Source organism: Vigna angularis, chromosome 1 (assembly GCF_016808095.1).
Source record: "Vigna angularis cultivar LongXiaoDou No.4 chromosome 1, ASM1680809v1, whole genome shotgun sequence".
In the NCBI taxonomy this organism is placed as follows: Eukaryota; Viridiplantae; Streptophyta; class Magnoliopsida; order Fabales; family Fabaceae; genus Vigna; species Vigna angularis.
Window position 1 is genome coordinate 10,061,354 of NC_068970.1, and position 21,400 is coordinate 10,082,753.

Genomic DNA, 21,400 nt, shown 5'->3' on the forward strand with positions numbered 1-21,400 from the left:
GTAAGATAAAGTAACTTTACTTTTATCTTTCTTAAACAAGGTAAACAAAGACATGCAGATCACTGGTAAAAAAGACGAAATATTTGTTTTATCAATTTATGTCGGGCGTGAGGATAACGTAAGCACGTTGTTTCTTGCCTGCTTTAACAGGATAAGGAAACGTGTGCAAAACATAAAATCAGATTCAAGAATATAGATGAGCCAGAAGTTTCAACTTAAAAATTGGTTTCATACAAATAATTTAGACAAGAAATAAAATCCACGTTCTAACATGGTTTTCAAGCTTAATTTCACAGTCAAATGATTTACCATTAGACTGTTATTTTACCAGATTAATTGTAGATATTTGCAAATTTTCCATTCAATTTGTCCTTTTTTGAGACACTGACCAGTAATATATGACTAAATTGAAATATAAATAAGAATAATCTTTATTTTTAAATTTAATTTTATATGCATGAAGTACTTCTAATTACAATTTCAGAGGAAGGACCACAATTATAAAAATTTGGATAAAACTAATTTAATTTGCAACCTTATGAAAATACAAAGTAGTAATGTAGGAGTATTTCGGGAACAGCAAAAACATGAAGTATCAACCGACCCAAACCGAAAACAACTGTCTGAGACTGTGGTTTCATTTGAAACCATCAAACTGCACCTGCCAAAGTCCTCTCTTTTTTTTCGAAAATAGTTTTCAGTGAATGATTTATTTTCTTCACCAAAACTCAGTATAAATATGCCACCAACTTCAGCAGCTACTCAAACAAAAATATTTCACTTATTCATCTGTTTTTATCAACACTTGTTCCATTCTTAGCTTTTGTCGAACCAAATTTTGGAAGATGGCCAAGAGAAATGTTGCTGCTAATTCTTCTTTTGAAAGAACTAGCTTGGCTTCCCTGGATCAAAAGTTGGCCTTGGCCAAGCGCTGTTCTCACGGTAATACATGCACAACTTTCTGCAAATTTGACCATATCTGAATATTATTTGGTTTTCATTTCATTTTTGTTTCGTGCGTAAACAGAGGGTGTGATGGCAGGAGCCAAGGCAGCTGTTGTTGCTACTATTGCCAGTGCAATCCCAACTGTAACCATTACTTCCACCTTTTCAATTTTCTTTCTTTCATTCAATTATTTTAGGCATAAAGTGTTCATGAATCATAATCTGTTTGCATTGGTTTGATCTGCAGCTGGCTAGTGTGAAGATGCTACCTTGGGCAAAAGCAAATCTCAATCACAGTGCTCAAGCTCTCATAATTTCCACAGGTAACTATTATCATCCTAGGATGCTCCAATAACAGTTACTATGGTTGTTGGAATTAGTGATCTAATAAGTAGCACATTCTGTAAACAGTGGCTGGAGCAGCATATTTCATCGTAGCAGACAAGACCGTTTTGGCAACCGCAAGAAAGAACTCCTTCAACCCACCCTCTAACCCATGAATTCCAATTCACAACTTGGTTGTTGAATTCAGCTGCACTACTTTAATCGGGCTATCGTAGCATTAACCGATCATCCAACTCATCACATATGTATATGTATTCAGAAATTATATATAATAAAGAAGGATTCGCATTACAGTGAGAGAGCACTTATGTACCAAACATCAGTTAATTATTAAAAATGCAAATCATTTGCCTTTCTTTTTATGCAAGTGCAATTTCTTCGTATTGAAAATCTATATTTGCTGGGTAGCCGAATGACAACTCCACAATTACAAGAATCATACAAACATCACACATCTTTGAAAGTAACTCTGGAATGGAAGAAGATTGTGAAAATAGTAAAGATATTTTTACAATAATGAAATGAATGGATAACTTACCTACTTAACAACAACCATGTATATGTATTCACTTACATAAATTGAACTTTCTGAAAAATAATTCTTTATCACCCCATCCTTTAAAAAATATTTAGAAAGTAATATGCCAAGGCTCTTTCAATATTTTTCTTCTTCTTCTATATTTTTAATTAAGAGAGAATATTATTATTTAAAGAAATTGTAATTCTTTTTACTTGATAAAATGAAGTTCCTTATTTCTTTAATTCATATCAATATTACATGTATTGCTATGTCAGTATAAAACCCTGGTCTCACCGATCGACATTATCTCACCGTGAGTTCATCAATGTAATTGGTAATAAATAATTAAGTAAAATGTAGGAAAAAATAATGATAAAAATGTAGAAAAAACAAATGAGTAGTAAAGTTTATAAAATTAAAATGTTTAAATAATAAAATTAAAACTTTTATTCATTTATGTCAGATTAAAAAGTTAAGAAGAAATATGAAAGATGAGATAATAAGAACGTATGGGGTCATGAGCATTACTGCTAAAATATGGCTTCTTCTGTGCTAACTGCCAAGAGCACTGCAGAGAAATGGATTATAAGTAAGCATTAATCACGTGAAAGCATGACCAACGAAGAAAGTAAGTGGAAACCAAACAACGAAATTAATCACGCAAAAATTAGAAGGAGAAAGGAGGAACAAAAGATTAAAAGCTCAAACAAAATATTAAAGCTAAATGTTTTGATGTTTCTATCCTATCAATAAACATATTAAAAAGTATATACTAATCTTTTAATTAGGAAACCATTCAAACCTATTTCTATTAAAATAATATCTGCATATTATAATTAATCTTAATAATTTAGTATTATAATTATTATTTATGATGAGTGTTATTATTATTTAAGTAAATATTATTCTAATAATAGCATAAATCATACTCCATCTTAATCTCATAAATTTAATTAATATTTTTCTATAAATAATCATTATCAGTATAAGGATATTAAATTCTGTAAACGTTAGAAAATACTTTGTTAGTGGATCTCTTACCAAACATCTGATTTGTTTTAAATTTATTTATAAATTAGTTAAAAATAAAAATTTTAAATAAAAAAGTAAAATACAGCTCAAAATATTAATAAAATGCTCCCAACTTGATTGAAACAAAAATATTTTTTTATCAAATATATTTCTGTGTATTTTAAAATAGTTTCTAGACCAACTTATTTTTTATAAGTTACAGTAATTTATAAAAATAAGTTAGTTTTAACTTATTTCTTAATAAATTATTTTTTCTTACGTTAAAAGTTTAAATAAACATATTGGTTAATATAAGTTTTTTATTACATTTTTTCCCTCTTAAAACATCTCATCCAAATTGAAATGAAGAATTGATTATTGGTTATTGATTAATATATAAAAAAAAGGGTGGTTTGACAATTCACATAAAAAAGAAAATAATTATAAAAAATAAACTTTTACATTTGTAAGAAAAAAAAGAAAATGAAAAATAATAAAAAATAATGTTAAATGAATGTAAAATAAATGTAAAATAAATTTTGTGTGTCAAAATACCATTATTTTTAATAGATTTTTTTACATCTTTGAATGATAATTACATCCCATTTAAAGTATAAGATGATCTTACTTCAGTTTAATCTAGTTATAGTGAACATTTTTATCATTTTAATTAAGTTTTAAATCTCATAAATTTAAAAAATTTCAATTGAATTTTAATAATTTTTTATAATCTATTGAATCTTTAAAAATTAAAAAAAATTCAATTAAATCTATGTTAAATTTTTTCTTTTAATATTAGGTTATGTGACTTTTAATTGTATGCTACTCTCAACTACACGGACAAACCAAGAATCATATCACAATTACACTCGTCCAATTAATATATCAACATTACCTAATTAACAAATAAATCTAAATTTAATATTAGAACCTCAATTGAAAAGTTTTAAATTAAAAAAAATATCAAAAATTTAATTAAAATTTTCAAATTTATGACAAACTTAAAATTTAATTAAATTTTTTAATTATTTTAACAACTTCTATGCAAGTGAACGTGAGTTTCTTTCTACTCCGTATAATAATAAAAAAAATAATGATGATAATAATAAATAATAAATTAAGACTAATAATAACTTAATCAATTAAATAATACCTTTAATATTATTTTACTCGGTTTCTTTTTTCATCAAACTCTTTTCATTTTCATCTAATTTTTTTATCCCCCTTCTTTATTTCTTTCTTTGAACAACCGAATTTATAAATAGACAAATTGCAATTAATATAATTGAAATATAATATAATCAACATAAATAAATAAAATGTTATGTCACTGATATTTCAAATATCAATATGTCCTAATTATTGTCAATTTTGTACTCTGATAATTTTATTATGATTGTTGCATTATGAAAGATGTGTGTATATAAATAGTTTTCTCGGCCATATAATGACATGCTTTAGATATATATAGTAATTAACCTTAAAGATTTTATCTTAGTGCTTGATATCAGAATATTGATGTCAGTTATGAAAATGAAACTATTAATTTTAACTTTTGACAGTGATAATTAAAAAAAATATAGTGAGAATAGATAATAATATATAAAAAATACCCACAACAAGCCCTTATTTCCTCACCTCCATATCTTCTATCTAAATTATCTCTAATCAATTATATATTTTATAGTGTAAGGTACGATCTAAGACCACAGAACAGAAAAATAAATGCTTAATAAATTAGTCATGAACACGGGATGCTTCAGAAGAGAAAGGGTAATAGTTTAACAGTAAATTTGCTGTGTATTACTATCTAGATTTTTAGCATATGCATTTTCATGCCACTATATTAAAATATAGGAAATTATAAAATAACTATCATGTAAAGATAATCAGCATAGAATCCGTTCAAATGCGGAAAAAGTTGAAGTGATAGAACTCAGGTTGGCTGTTTCAACTTTTACAATATTATATTTTCAGTAATTATTTTACCTTTGGGTATATCTAGAAATATGTTTCATTAATATTTTATTTTTTATAAATACTTTTTAAATTTTAAAATAATAAAAAAAGTTATAGAAAATAATTTCCTAGGTTTTTCTCTCTTTGAAAATAAAAAACTTATCTCACAGCTTTTTAGAGTCCGACAGCCAGAATATAGCACATGGGAAGTTCGACACGTGTTGCTATCTAACTAATGCCGATGTTTCTTATTGTAACTTTAACAATGATGAATCCTATGTTTTATCACATTGAACCAACAATTTTTGCAGACGCACTCGCTCATATAATGAAATTTGAACATGCTCCGAGGCTAAAATTAATTTATATATAAATTAAAAAATATATAAATTATATAAAAGCTATATGTTACTTTATGAATAAGTTATTTTTATTTTATAAAAATGATTTTTATTTATAAAGAAACTTTATCACATCCTTTATCTGTTTTTATTTTATTAAAGAAAATGACCCGCGCGAGATGCAACTACAATAATCTATTAACCTACCCTGAACATGGTATCATGATATTGACTCTGATATCTTAGTGTTGTAAAATATTTAGTTATTGGGATTGATGTACGAGAAAATGCCCATGGTTTTTGTCCATATTCCATCTAAACCCCCAGCACTCTTTTTTTAGTTTTATTATTATCTTACAAAAAAAGTGACAGAGTAAACAAAGAGATACAGGACCGTAGGTAAAAACTAAGTAAAAATGTTTTTTTACACATATCAATTAAAAATTACTTTTAGACTTATGGTTGTTCTTACCGGGAATTTTAACGAGTTTCTTTTCTTTTCTTTTTACATGTGACATAACATGAGTGATTTTAAAATCTTTTACGTGTTTATGAAAGTTGAAAAGATTTACAATTTTATGATTTATAAGAATGAAATAGTGAATATAAATGTGATTGTTAGAGTGATCGGACGAATATTAATTATATTTATAAGATTAACAGGATAATTTATATTATAATATTGAATAATATTTTAAAAATAATATTTATTTTAAGTAAATAATAATTATAAAAATATAATTTATTTTAAATAATAATTATAATATTAAATTGTCGAGATTAATTAAGATTGTAATTAATATATAAATATTCTTTTAATATATGAGTTAGAATGTTTCAAGATGAAAAGACTTAATAAATTTTATTAAATTATGTTCTTTAGTATATGTATTAAAGCGTACAGTATAAAATTAATTTTTATATTTGTAAAGAAATAAAAAAATTGAAGTGTGAAATAGTAGATATAAAGTATCTTTAAAATTTTACTAGATATCAAAATAATAGTTCTTAATCTCAAGAAAAGTGTTTTTTTGACACTTATTGTATCGGTTGACAATTATTTTTAAAAGTATTTTAATCATTAAATGAGTTAAGTTTTATATTTGTAAAGAAAAAAGATAGAGAGATTAAAAAATAAAATAATGAATATAAACCGTGTAAAAATTTGTTGAATATAAAAATAAGGCTTAATTAGTTTTTGTTCCCCTATTTCTTTACCTGATTTAGTTTGATCTTTAAATTTAGTTTTTCAATTAAGTTTTTATATTTGTAAAATTTATTTAATTAAGTTAGTTATATTAGATGGGCATTAAAGTTGTGTCTAACAAGTTATTATTTTTGTTATTTTTATTTTTAAATTAGAAAAACAAATTGTCACGTGTCAATTATTATCGATAATATCGATAATCTCAGTATTCACGACGTATTAATGTCATTATCAAATGACATGTCTTGTATTTAATTTATCTTTGTCTTTAAAATCTTGACTTTATATTTGATTTCTATTATCTGATAATTATGTCGTTTTTGTTCATATTGTTTTTATAAATAATTTCAGTATTTTATGAAAAAGTGAAAAAAATAACAATGTAGTAATTACACAATCTATCATTTTTAGTATATATATAATCTATCATTTTTAGTATATATATATATATATATATATATATATATATATATATATATATAAATAAGTTATATATAATAAGAAAAATTGGATTAGAATAGGAATTCATTTTTTTTATTCCTTTAATCATTTTCAAAATAAGAATATGAGAATAATTAAGATATTTATTTGATTGAAATATAAAACACTATCATGGGATAATCACACTATGATAATAATATTGATACATAACATCCATTCTAATCTAACGTGTTTTTGGATCTTGTAACGCTCGACAACTTATAGAGAATATTGACTTTCTAATGTGTTTTGTCCTCAATTGCACACTTTTCGGAAAAAGTTCCCAGAAGGTCACCTATCTCTAAATTACTCCAGGCTACTTAGCCAAATCAATCCCTTTAAGCTATCCTTCAATTGTATAGAGCCCCATACCTATAGAGTCTCTAGATCCCTTTCATTCCGGTGTATGTTCGATTCATTTATGTGTTTCTTCCACTGAAAGCCTACCGGGAGTCGCTCCTTGCACTTCGTGCCTTTTGCACCGACGATCATTTTCCGTCCTCGTCAGTGCCCGAATGCCACATGATACAATACTAATCGTACGTGATGTTTTTATTTTTAATTTTAAAAAATTTAAAATACTATAAATTTACGAATAACATGTCGTTATTCTCAATATTTAAAAATTAATTAAACTATTTTTACAAAATACGATGAATTAATTGAAAAAAGAAGAAGAACGAATTAAATTACGGAAAACAATACCAGAACCAAAACAACAATTACTCGTTCAAATTAAAGGAGGGCGTAATTGGTTTTGCACTTTTATGGCACCTGTGGATAAGACCAGTTACCTTCACTCTTTATTGCGCTTTGTTAGAATAAGATAAGACAAAAATCCTCACATGCCCAAATTTGGATAAAGTATGAAAATAATTCAGGGAACATCAGAAGCATCAACAGACCGAAACCGAAACTGTAGTGAAAAAACAACTGCCTGAGACAGTGGATTTCAATTGAAACCATCAAACTGCACACTACCCAATTCCTCTCCACTTTTTTCAGAAGTAGTTTTAAACAAATTATTTATTTTCTTCATCAAAACTCAGTATAAATATGCCACCAACTTCAGCAGCTATTCAACCAAACATACTTCACTTATTCATCTGTTTTTACCAACACTTGTTCCATTCTTAAGTTTTGTCCAACCAAATTTTGAAAGATGGCCAAGAGAAATGTTGCTGCTAATTCTTCTTTTGAAAGGACAAGCTTGGCTTCCCTGGATCAAAAGTTGGCCTTGGCCAAGCGCTGTTCTCACGGTAATACATGCACAGCTTTCTACAAATTTGACCATATCTAAATATTACGTGGTTTTCATTTACACTTTTGTTTTGCGTGTAAACAGAGGGTGTGATGGCAGGAGCCAAGGCAGCTGTTGTTGTAACGTCCCAAAAATATACATCATGCATATATAATAAAGACGTCATCATACGTAATATGATAAAGCAGTCAAGAGTAATATTAAGGATTACAGCCATCCTCAGAAAAGTACGGAAATTACAACAAGGGTAAATAGAATTTCTCCATGAAAAACGGAAAGAAAATAAACTTAGAATACACACGAGTTTATTCCAAACATTAAGAAACACGAAGAGAAATTAGCTAAACTAAGCGGCAGCACTGCTGTCCCCATCAAGAGCTGCTTCCAAAGTATCCTCACCACCGTCTGCTCTCATCCAAGTGGATGATCATCGCCCAAAGAATCATACCCAAACAGCACACAATACAAACAATGCAAGGGTGAGCTAGATATAAAAAAAACATGTTATACAATTTAAAGTGATATACAAAAGTCAATCATACATGGTAAATCAATATCACAAGACTTATTACATTAAATCCCGACTTATTACTTTATATCCCGACTCGTCCGGACCAGAATGATTACCGAGCTATGGCGGGTCTTGCACTCGTGGTGGCTTTATGGAACTTGAGCACTCCCGCTCTGGCACTCCCGCCTGGTGAAACTTTGGGCACTCCCGCCCGGCCACAATCACGAGGTTAATCCGTTATCACTCACCTTGGATCATATGGAAGCATCCAAGACTAGGACCTCCTGCTACTCCTCACCACATGTTCAATCCTCTCTACATGAGAAGAAAGACCATTGGAGTTTCAGGATGACCCCCAAAACTGAGCTACCATGTAATCATTCTATACAACCCCAAAACACCACCATGTATCCTCTCCTTGAGGATCATGGAATTACGTCCATGAATCATATTGTTACTTTGAAACTTAACCACAATTATGAATAATCAGATACCGCCATATTAACACAACAAATCCGACATATTTCATACATTCACATATTTCATGTCATAGATAATATTCCAAACATTGGTACATAATTCAATCCAAAAGCAAAGGAACTTAAAATTCAACATATTTGTAAAATACTATTTGGACGAGCACTATTCACTGGACACTATTCGGACGAACGCTCACTCACTGTTTGGACGAACGCTCAACTACTCGGACGAACGCCAACTATTCGGACGAACGCGAACGTTCGTTAGGACGAACGCTCACTGGGAAGGACGAACGCTCCCTGGGACGAACACTATTTGGACGAACGCTCAAAAACGCGAACGTTCAACTATTTGGGCGAACGCTAAAATTTGAACTAAGGACGAACGCTCGCTCAAAGGCCGAACGCTCAACACTGAATTTAAGGCCGAACGCTCAGTTTGGACGAATGGACGAACGCTCATTTTGGACGAATGGACGAACGCTCAGTTTGGACGAATGGACGAACGCTCATTTTGGACGAATGGACGAACGCTCAGTTTGGACGAACGCTCATTTTGGACGAATGGACGAACGCTCAGTTTGGAGGAATGGACGAACGCTCAGTCACTGAAACTTAAGGCCGAACGCTTAGTCGAGCAAATTGGACGAACGTCCAATTTGGCTCGGACGAACGCACTCTGCAGCCTCTCGCGCTCGAGCGCGACATGCTGGGCGCGACAGATGCAGAATGCAGAATTCTGCAGAATGCAGAATGCAGAATTCTGCAGATTTGAGGTCATCACCTCTCTTACCATTTTCAACCCTTTCAATTAACTTCTAACACCCTTAATTCATGTTTTATACTAGATTGGACTTACCTAATTGATTATAACCGTTCCTCATTCAATTCTTAAGGGATTCATACTAAAATTTAACCATAAACACCAATTTTCATAACTTTGATACTCAAAATTCAATTCTACCACTTTACACCTATTTTGATCAATTTGATGATTCTAACAAGTCATAATACAGTGGGTGAAACTGTTCCAAAGGCTCAATAACACTCTAGACCCCAAATGCTCAAAATCACCACCTCACTTCCTCTCCAAATGACTAAAAAGCTAAGAAATTCCAATTTCCTTCAATTCCAAAGCATACAAGATTACATACATGGATCAACACCTCAATTTCAATCCAACCATACATACAACCACAATTTTCCAGCATCCTACTCATGCAACCACTATCAACATCCAGAAAATCCAACTCCCCTTACCTCTTGAAGACCTCCTAGCCAAACTTGAATGCAGAAATTCCAAACGTTCTCTGCCTCACCACTGGATGCAGCAAGCTTCTTCTTCTCCTTCTTCCGTACGTACAGCAAGCTCTCTGTTTCTTCTCTCCAAAATTTGCAGCAACTCTTCCAATCCTTCTTCAAACCCACGGTTCTCCCTATTAAGTGGAAAACCCTGCACTCCCAGCCACTCCTTTCCCTTCCTAGTGCCAAGCCCAATAACTGGATGGAGATGATGGTGTTTTGGTGGCTGGAGCACTTTCAAAGTGGGAAGACCCACCACCATGTCTGCTACCTACTCCACCCAGCCGTCCCTCTCCACTTCTAACGTGCAGCCACCCCTCCCCACTTTGCACGGTCCTTACATTCTCCCCAACAACAAAATTTTCGTCCTCGAAAATTAGGCTTAACAGAATAAGTGGGGGTAAGCTTCTCTCATCTCGTCCTCGAACTCCCAGGTAGAGTCGCCCGTGCCACTGTTCCATATCACTTTGACAAGTCTGACATCTCTTCCTCTAAGTTGTTTGTTTTGACTCTCCTCAATCCTTATTGGTTGCACCTCAATTGACAAATCTTCTCTGACTTGCACATCGTCAACTTCAAGCACATGAGACGGATCAGACATGTATTTTCTCAACTGAGATACATGGAACACTGGATGCAAGTTAGCTAACCGAGGTGGCATGGCTATCTCATAAGCTACGGGTCCTACTCGTCGAAGAATCTGGTAAGGACCAAGATATCTAGGAGAAAGTTTCCTAGCACGAATGGCTCTTCCTACACCTGTAGTAGGAGTCACTCGGAGGAACACATGATCCCCAACTACAAATTCTAACGGTTTGCGTCTCCGATCAGCATAGGACTTCTGCCGATTTTGAGATGCTCGTAACCTCTCTTGTATCAACTTCACCTTCTCTGTAGTCTGCTGAACTATTTCTGGTCCCGTCAAAACTGCTTCTCCATCCTGAAACCAACAAAGAGGTGTTCTACAGCGCCTCCTATACAACGCTTCAAATGGTGCCATGCCGATACTAGCCTGGTAGCTGTTGTTGTAAGTGAACTCAACCAGTGGCAATATCTCATCCCATACCCCTAAGTGATCCAAAATGCAAGTCCTCAACAAATCTTCAAGCGATTGGATCGTCCGCTCAGACTGTCCATCTGTTTGGGTATGATATGCCGAGCTCATCTGAAGTCTGCTTCCCATCTCACTCTGAAGAGTTTGCCAAAATCTGGACGTGAACCTCGGGTCTCTATCCGATACAATACTCGAAGGCACTCCATGCAACCTTACTATCTCCTTAATATACAGCTGCGCCAACTTTGCCATAGACATTCTCAAATCGATTGCCAAGAAGTGAGCACTCTTGGTTAATCGGTCCACTATTACCCATATTGCATCATGCCTTCGAACAGTGCGTGGCAAATGGGTAACAAAGTCCATAGCGATGCTATCCCATTTCCACTATGGAATTTGTAATGGCTGCATTAAACCTCCCGGTCTCTGATGCTCTATCTTCGCTTTCTGACAAGTCAAACAAGAAGCGACGAATTGAGCTACATCTCTCTTCATACCGGACCACCAAAAAGACTCCTTGAGGTCTTGATACATTTTAGTCATGCCAGGATGCATGCTAAAACGACTTTTATGACCTTCCTCAAGGATTAACCTCTTCATTTCTGAATTGCTAGGGATACAGACTCTGCCTTTGAATCTTAAGATACCATCAGTCCCCAAAGCAAAATCTTTTCCTTGCTCAGTCCCAATCAAACTGGATGACGTTTGGAGCTCAACATCCTTCGACTGTTCTTCTTTAACACGCTTCAACAAGTCATTGGACACCACCAAATTACTGCATCTGATGCTGTCAGCTCCAAATTCTACCTGCAACCTCAAATTTCTGAAGCTTTCCACCAACTCTAACTCTCTGACCATTAAGGCTGAAATATGCACTGACTTCCTGCTCAATGCATCTGCCACCACATTAGCCTTCCCAGGGTGATAAAGGAGATCGAAATCAAAATCTTTAAGAAACTCCATCCACCTCCTTTGCCTCATATTAAGCTCCTTCTGATCAAAGAGGTATTTCAAGCTCTTATGATCACTGAACACCTGAAATTGCGCGCCATACAGATAGTGTCTCCAAATCTTCAAAGCAAAGACCACAGCTGCCAACTCCAAGTCATGAGTGGGGTAATTCTTCTCATGAACCTTGAGTTGCCTTGATGCATATGCCACTACCTTCTTCTCCTGCATCAGTACACACCCTAATCCCTGATGAGAGGCATCACAAAAAACCTCAAAAGGTTTACCTGTGTCAGGGATAACCAAGACCGGTGCACTGGTCAACCTGCTCTTTAGCTCTTGGAAGCTAGTCTCACAACGGTCGGTCCAAACAAAAGGTTGATCCTTCCTAGTCAGTTTTGTTAACGGTGCCACAATCCGGGAAAAGCTCTCAATAAAACGACGATAGTAGCCCGCTAGACCCACAAAGCTCTTGATTTCTGTAACAGTCTTAGGTCTCTCCCACTGAAGTACTGCTTGCACCTTAGCGGGATCAACAACAATTCCTCCAGCTGAAATCACATGCCCAAGAAAAGAAATTTCTTTCATCCAAAACTCACACTTGGACAGCTTGGCATACAATCTTCTTTCTCTCAGCACTTCAAGTACTGCCCTAAGGTGATCTTCATGTTCTTCCCGAGTTTTAGAATAGACAAGTATGTCATCAATAAACACCACCACGAACTTGTCTAAGAAGGGTCTGAAAATTCGATTCATATAGTCCATGAATATGGCTGGAGCATTAGTCACACCAAAAGGCATAACCACATACTCATAGTGACCATATCTAGACCTGAACGCCGTCTTCTGCACATCATCTTCTTTCACCAAAATCTGATGATAACCCGACCTCAAATCAATCTTAGAGAATACCATGGCTCCGTGTAGTTGATCCATCAGATCATCAATCCTTGGCAACGGATACTTGTTCTTGATCGTCAACTTATTCAGCTGTCGATAATCAACACACAACCTCGAACTACCATCCTTCTTCTTTACTAACAATACTGGCGCACCCCATGGCGAAGCACTTGGCCGGATAAACTGTTTCTCTAACAACTCTTCAATCTGCTTCTTCAACTCAGCCAGCTCAGCTGGAGCCATCCGATAAGGGGCTATGGATACTGGTCCTACTCCTGAGACCAGATCAATAGAGAACTCAACTTCTCGCGGAGGAGGTAAACCAGGAACTTCTTCAGGGAAAACATCCATGAAGTCATTCACAACCAGAAGGTCTACACTCTGGTTCACAAGCGTTGAAGAATTCAAATCAGAAGTCCCATCCTCATGGAACATGATTAGAAAACAACTGGCTCCCTCGAAGATGTCTTGTCTCAAAACACCAAGTGACAATAACATGTCTTCATCTTTTTCGGGAAATATTAGCTTCTTGCCGCCACAATCTAAAAGAATACGATTGGCTGCCAACCAATCCATTCCCAAAATTACCTCTAGCTCCTGCAGAGGTAAGCAAATAAGGTTCACTCTGAACCTACGGCCCTCTACCTCAATAGGACACCTGGAGCACACATTAGATGTCCTGACTAACCCAGCTGCTGGTGTAGACACCACCAGATCACACGGAAGCTCTCTGACAACTAAACCAAGCCTCTCCACACAAGCCTTAGACACAAAAGAATGTGTCGCCCCCGAGTCAAACAAAGTCACACACGATGCTCCAAATAACAAACAACTACTGACAATTAAATTACCTGCACTGGCTGCCTCAGTCCCGGTCAATGCATATACTCTCCCTGCTGCCTGAGGTCTGTGCCCACCCCTCTGAATAGATCTGCCAGCCTGGCCTGGCTGTGGTCCTACCCTCTTAGTAGTAGGACAGTCTCTGGCATAATGTCCCTCTTGCCGGCAGATATTACACCTCCTATACCCTTCTAACTGAGGGCAGGAATTCTGGAAGTGCGGTCCACCACACTTGAAGCATCTAACAGAACTGGCAAAACTGGATCGTCCCGATGACTGAGAGGAGGAACCCCTGAATCCGGATGAAGAAGGTCTAGAAAAAGGAGTCCTTCTGGAAATGGATCCTCCCCGGGACATCACAGGTCCACCAACCCTAAGGGGTTGGCTCTGTTGTTTCTGAGGCCCCTCTGGTTCTCCCTTGGTCTTTTCCATATCACGGGCCATCTCTACCAAAGCAGAGAATTCTCTAATGCGCAATCCCTTCACCAGAAGCTTTATATCTTTCCTCAAGCCATTCTCAAACTTGCGACACTGCCATTCCTCATTAATCTTCATGGTGTAGAACCGAAGCAGGTGCTTAAAACTGTTTGCATACTCTGATACTGATCTGCTGCCCTGAGTCAACTCAAGAAACTCTATCTCCTTAGCAAACCTGACACTGTCTGGGAAATATTCAGTGTAGAATTTAGTCCTGAACATCTCCCAAGTGATAGCAGTCCCGTTACTCTCCAAGATCGTCTTCACACTGTTCCACCAATGTCCCGCTTCACCTGTCAGCAAGTATTGGGTGTAAGCCAGCTTCTTCTCATCAGGACATCCCTTGGCTTCGAATATCCTCTCCATGTCCTCAAACCAGTGATCGGCTTCATCAGGGCTACACCTACCAGTGAATCTCGCTGGGCGATGTTGCAGAAAGCTCTCTAAGCTCCACTCTTGTGCAGGAATTACAACTGAAGAAACACTCGGAGGGGTCCTAGCATTAGTCATAAATTCCATCAACTCCCTCTGAGTGTTCTCGGAAGACACTCTCGCGTTCTCAGCTGATACCCTTGCGGCTTCAAGATTTTGCAATGCAAAGGTATTATGTTGAACCAAATCAGCATTCTGCTGTTGCAACGTCTGAAGCACCTCATTCAGCATCTGATTAGAGCCAAGTTGATCGACTCGCGAAGGAGAACGATGTGGAGACGTGGGTGCCATCTTCTGCCCACACAGAGAGAAAAACCATTAGATTGATTCAAGCTAACACAACTTCTTATACGAGACTAGAGTACGCAATCACAAACGAAGCACACTCATAACCTACAGGTTTCTAAGGAAGAAACTGCTCTGATACCACTAATGTAACGTCCCAAAAATATACATCATGCATATATAATAAAGACGTCATCATACGTAATATGATAAAGCAGTCAAGAGTAATATTAAGGATTACAGCCATCCTCAGAAAAGTACGGAAATTACAACAAGGGTAAATAGAATTTCTCCATGAAAAACGGAAAGAAAATAAACTTAGAATACACACGAGTTTATTCCAAACATTAAGAAACACGAAGAGAAATTAGCTAAACTAAGCGGCAGCACTGCTGTCCCCATCAAGAGCTGCTTCCAAAGTATCCTCACCACCGTCTGCTCTCATCCAAGTGGATGATCATCGCCCAAAGAATCATACCCAAACAGCACACAATACAAACAATGCAAGGGTGAGCTAGATATAAAAAAAACATGTTATACAATTTAAAGTGATATACAAAAGTCAATCATACATGGTAAATCAATATCACAAGACTTATTACATTAAATCCCGACTTATTACTTTATATCCCGACTCGTCCGGACCAGAATGATTACCGAGCTATGGCGGGTCTTGCACTCGTGGTGGCTTTATGGAACTTGAGCACTCCCGCTCTGGCACTCCCGCCTGGTGAAACTTTGGGCACTCCCGCCCGGCCACAATCACGAGGTTAATCCGTTATCACTCACCTTGGATCATATGGAAGCATCCAAGACTAGGACCTCCTGCTACTCCTCACCACATGTTCAATCCTCTCTACACGAGAAGAAAGACCATTGGAGTTTCAGGATGACCCCCAAAACTGAGCTACCATGTAATCATTCTATACAACCCCAAAACACCACCATGTATCCTCTCCTTGAGGATCATGGAATTACGTCCATGAATCATATTGTTACTTTGAAACTTAACCACAATTATGAATAATCAGATACCGCCATATTAACACAACAAATCCGACATATTTCATACATTCACATATTTCATGTCATAGATAATATTCCAAACATTGGTACATAATTCAATCCAAAAGCAAAGGAACTTAAAATTCAACATATTTGTAAAATACTATTTGGACGAGCACTATTCACTGGACACTATTCGGACGAACGCTCACTCACTGTTTGGACGAACGCTCAACTACTCGGACGAACGCCAACTATTCGGACGAACGCGAACGTTCGTTAGGACGAACGCTCACTGGGAAGGACGAACGCTCCCTGGGACGAACACTATTTGGACGAACGCTCAAAAACGCGAACGTTCAACTATTTGGGCGAACGCTAAAATTTGAACTAAGGACGAACGCTCGCTCAAAGGCCGAACGCTCAACACTGAATTTAAGGCCGAACGCTCAGTTTGGACGAATGGACGAACGCTCATTTTGGACGAATGGACGAACGCTCAGTTTGGACGAATGGACGAACGCTCATTTTGGACGAATGGACGAACGCTCAGTTTGGACGAATGGACGAACGCTCATTTTGGACGAATGGACGAACGCTCAGTTTGGAGGAATGGACGAACGCTCAGTCACTGAAACTTAAGGCCGAACGCTTAGTCGAGCAAATTGGACGAACGTCCAATTTGGCTCGGACGAACGCACTCTGCAGCCTCTCGCGCTCGAGCGCGACATGCTGGGCGCGACAGATGTAGAATGCAGAATTCTGCAGAATGCAGAATGCAGAATTCTGCAGAATGCAGAATTCTGCAGATTTGAGGTCATCACCTCTCTTACCATTTTCAACCCTTTCAATTAACTTCTAACACCCTTAATTCATGTTTTATACTAGATTGGACTTACCTAATTGATTATAACCGTTCCTCATTCAATTCTTAAGGGATTCATACTAAAATTTAACCATAAACACCAATTTTCATAACTTTGATACTCAAAATTCAATTCTACCACTTTACACCTATTTTGATCAATTTGATGATTCTAACAAGTCATAATACAGTGGGTGAAACTGTTCCAAAGGCTCAATAACACTCTAGACCCCAAATGCTCAAAATCACCACCTCACTTCCTCTCCAAATGACTAAAAAGCTAAGAAATTCCAATTTCCTTCAATTCCAAAGCATACAAGATTACATACATGGATCAACACCTCAATTTCAATCCAACCATACATACAACCACAATTTTCCAGCATCCTACTCATGCAACCACTATCAACATCCAGAAAATCCAACTCCCCTTACCTCTTGAAGACCTCCTAGCCAAACTTGAATGCAGAAATTCCAAACGTTCTCTGCCTCACCACTGGATGCAGCAAGCTTCTTCTTCTCCTTCTTCCGTACGTACAGCAAGCTCTCTGTTTCTTCTCTCCAAAATTTGCAGCAACTCTTCCAATCCTTCTTCAAACCCACGGTTCTCCCTATTAAGTGGAAAACCCTGCACTCCCAGCCACTCCTTTCCCTTCCTAGTGCCAAGCCCAATAACTGGATGGAGATGATGGTGTTTTGGTGGCTGGAGCACTTTCAAAGTGGGAAGACCCACCACCATGTCTGCTACCTACTCTACCCAGCCGTCCCTCTCCACTTCTAACGTGCAGCCACCCCTCCCCACTTTGCACGGTCCTTACAGTTGTTGCTACTATTGCCACTGCCATCCCAACTGTAACCATTACTTCCACCTTTTCAATTTTCTTTCTTTCATTCAATTATTTTAGGCATAAAGTGTTCATGAATCATAATCTGTTTGCATTGGTTTGATCTGCAGCTGGCTAGTGTGAAGATGCTACCTTGGGCAAAAGCAAATCTCAATCACAGTGCTCAAGCTCTCATAATTTCCACAGGTAACTATTATCATCCTAGGATGCTCCAATAACAGTTACTATGGTTGTTGGAATTAGTGATCTAATAAGTAGCACATTCTGTAAACAGTGGCTGGAGCAGCTTATTTCATCGTAGCAGACAAGACAGTTTTGGCAACTGCAAGAAAGAACTCCTTCAGCCCACCCTCCAACCCATGAATTCCAAATCTGACAACTTTGGATATGTGGAGTTTAGCTGCATTACATTGAACTATCTTAGCTTCAACCCAATGAACGAACTCGTCATGTATATGCATTTCAAATAAAGAAAGATTTGCATTTCAATGTATAGTGAGAGATCAAATATTTTTCGATTATCAGTTATGTGAATGCAAATCGTTGGCCTTTCTTGTACCCAAGTACGTGTACCATTCATCAGGTCTTTGAGAAATGGTGAAGATAATTTTATTTTGTTAAAGATTTATACAAACTAAGAAGAGGAGCCGCTAAGGGCAACAACATACAGAGAAAATCCTTTTAAAAGAATAATTATTTTTATGGAAAATTTAAAATAGTTTATGACAGAATATATAGTTTAAATATAGAATTTTAAAAAAATAAAATTTAAGAATTTTACGAAAATAATCGAATTATTTAAAATTATATAATTTTAAATTTTATCTAAAAATAATAATTTTAAGTCTTTCATGTTTTCATACTTATTTGTTTTTGTATTCCTATTTTCTCGTTAACTTTATTCCGGTTGGTATTTTGTGAGAATTAAGAATGAGACATTACTTTTTATAATTCATTTGTGATAATATTTATTTTTTATTTAAATTGTTAGTATTATTTTTCTTTTGCTGATGTTATTCTTATTATTCTTAATTTTGCAAGATTTTCCTCGTCAATGTTGAGAAGTTATATTTTTTCTTCAACTAAATTTTTTCGTCTATTTTTTTTGCTAAGAATAATTTTTTTTATTGATGTATGATAGTGGTTAGAATTAATTTTATTATTTTTTTAAATTATATTCTAATTTTTCGCTCAATATCTATCAAGATTTTCTCAATTAATATGGAGGAAGTTATTCGTTTACTTAAAAGACTTTTTTCGATTAACATATATATGATGGTCATTTTTTTTTTGTTGACTAAAAACGAGATATATATTTTTTTACATTCTTTTATTGATGCATGATAAGAGTTATTTATTTATTTTTAGTTTATTGAGATTTTTTTTTTGTTTTTATATTGTAGACCATGTTATTATTTTTTATTTGATATTCTTTAAGGATTTCTTCTTTATTAATGTCAAAAAGCTATATTTCGTGAACTAATTTTGTTCATTATTGTCTATCATGATTATTTATTGATGTTTGTAATAAAAAATATCAATATTTTTTTGTCAATAATTTGTTAGATTTTTTTTTTCTAATGTTGATTGCGAAAATTTTGAGTCAATATAGGTAGGATTTTTGTTTGTTAATGTCAAATGAGAAAATAGTTTAGCCAAGATTGATCTAAAAGTTAAGAGAAAAAATTCAGTAATATAAAAAAATTATTTTGATTAATGTTAATTTAAATATTTGTGGTTGACAATAAAAAATAATCTTCATCAATGTTAATTGAAAAAAACACAAAACTTCATCAATACAAGTTAAAGAAATCTTGATAAACCTTAATTGCAAAATAACATCAATTGTTTAAAAATATTATCAATATCTATATATTTTTTAATTATTAACAATAGTTTGATATTTAAATATATGTTTTAAATTTGATGATGATTGAATTATTTTATTCAAATAAGTTTGGTCCGGTGCAACTTTAGTTGAAATTAGATCAGATTAAGAAAACATGTTTTGATGGGATCAAAAGTTAAGTCTCTATTCAACCAATTCGTTGAACCTAAATCAAATTGAGACCATCTCAAACTAAGTATGATTGATCTCACGTTATGTTTATTCAGTCGATCCTATAACAAATTAAATCTAGTTCATAAAGTTAATTTAATTCAAATTAAATTAAAAATATATATAAATCAAATAGTTCTAATTAGAATCTTTTGAATTATAAATTTAATTTATTTTATTGAATTTGGATTAGAGCTATACTATTAGATTTTGAAAATATAATCCATAGCCATCCTAAATTCATTGATGATTTCAAAAGAAACTTATTTATTAGATAATTATTTATTATTAAGAGGTATTGCATGTTTCCACACCTTCCAGTCATACATTTAAAAATGTTATAAAAGAAACCACTAAATTCCAACCCTGTCACAAGCCCACCCACCCTTCTCCTTTATGGAGAGTAATTTTAAGTTAATGATTTATTATGTTCATCAAATCTCGGTACAGATATGCCACCAACTTCATTAATCATTGATCTAAAGCTACCTCAGCTATTGGTCTGTTTACTAGGACAACTTCCATTGTTATCTTTTGATCAATCAAATTTTTGAAGATGGCCCATGGAAATGTTGCTGCTAATTCTTCTTTTGAGAGTAGTAGCTTGGCTTCACTGGATCAAAAGTTGACCATGGGCAAGCGCTGTTCTAACTGTAGTGTATTATACTTCTCTGTTTTCTTTCCATTCTTATATGTCTCGACAAAAACTTTTGAACCGCGTATACAGTTTCAGAACTATTGTCATGGAAGAGATTTGCGAATTTCCAGATATCTGAATAAATTGTTATGTTTTAATTTACATTTTTTTTTTCATTTGTGTGTAAACAGAGGGTGTGGTGGCAGAGCTAAGGCAGCTGTTTGTTGCCACTCTCGCCATTGTCATTCCAAGTGTAATTACTCCTTCCCCCTATTCAATTTTCTTTGGTTCATTCAATTACTTTGGACATTAAGCTGTAATGAATCTCGATCATTAGTTTACAGTTAACAACCATTTCTTAATATTCAAATAAAGATTTTTATTTATAAATAGCTAACTGGAAATTATGTTCGATATGCAGCTGGCTAGTGTAAGTATGCTGCTACCTTGGACAAGAGCCAATCTCAATCACACTGCTCAAGCTCTTATAATTTCAACAGGTAAATGACTCATCCTTAGTGCTGCCAACGATTTCCTCATGATGTCCATATTACTTCTAGAGTCTGAATTATGTAAAACATCGGAGGGAGTACCGTATTTAATAGTTGCTGACAAGACCGTTTTGGCAACTGCTAGAAAGAACTCCTTCAACCCACCTTCCATTGCATGAATTCCAAACGGATCACTTGGAT

The 21,400-nt window shown here is 34.8% G+C and overlaps 1 protein-coding gene and 2 long non-coding RNA genes across 4 annotated transcripts; all 3 read left to right on the plus strand.

The window, feature by feature from the left end:
- Window positions 1-751: 751 nt before the first annotated feature.
- Window positions 752-1,650, plus strand: LOC108340558 (early nodulin-93). The gene is made up of 4 exons (XM_017578025.2): window positions 752-942; window positions 1,028-1,089; window positions 1,193-1,268; window positions 1,357-1,650. Exons 1-4 carry the CDS (start codon window positions 846-848, stop codon window positions 1,443-1,445), a joined length of 324 nt encoding a protein of 107 aa, XP_017433514.1. The 5' UTR covers window positions 752-845; the 3' UTR covers window positions 1,446-1,650.
- Window positions 1,651-17,911: 16,261 nt separating this feature from the next.
- On the plus strand, window positions 17,912-18,505 carry LOC108329642 (uncharacterized). The gene is made up of 3 exons (XR_008249013.1): window positions 17,912-18,019; window positions 18,123-18,198; window positions 18,287-18,505. It is a non-coding gene; the product is annotated as an uncharacterized LOC108329642 (long non-coding RNA).
- Window positions 18,506-20,528: 2,023 nt separating this feature from the next.
- Window positions 20,529-21,253, plus strand: LOC128194839 (uncharacterized). Of its 2 annotated transcripts, none has more exons than XR_008246272.1 (3): window positions 20,529-20,729; window positions 20,900-20,961; window positions 21,130-21,253. It is a non-coding gene; the product is annotated as an uncharacterized LOC128194839 (long non-coding RNA). The 2 variants fall into 2 exon arrangements; XR_008246273.1 differs by having other exon boundaries at window positions 20,529-20,724.
- The last annotated feature ends 147 nt before the right edge of the window (window positions 21,254-21,400 follow it).

Coding starts and splice junctions, on each gene's coding strand:
- LOC108340558 (XM_017578025.2), top strand. CDS start 846: ATGGCCAAGAGAAATGTTGCTGCTAATTCTTCTTTTGAAAGAACTAGC. Junction 943..1,027: donor GGCCAAGCGCTGTTCTCACG/GTAATACATGCA, acceptor GTGCGTAAACAG/AGGGTGTGATGGCAGGAGCC. Junction 1,090..1,192: donor TTGCCAGTGCAATCCCAACT/GTAACCATTACT, acceptor TTTGATCTGCAG/CTGGCTAGTGTGAAGATGCT.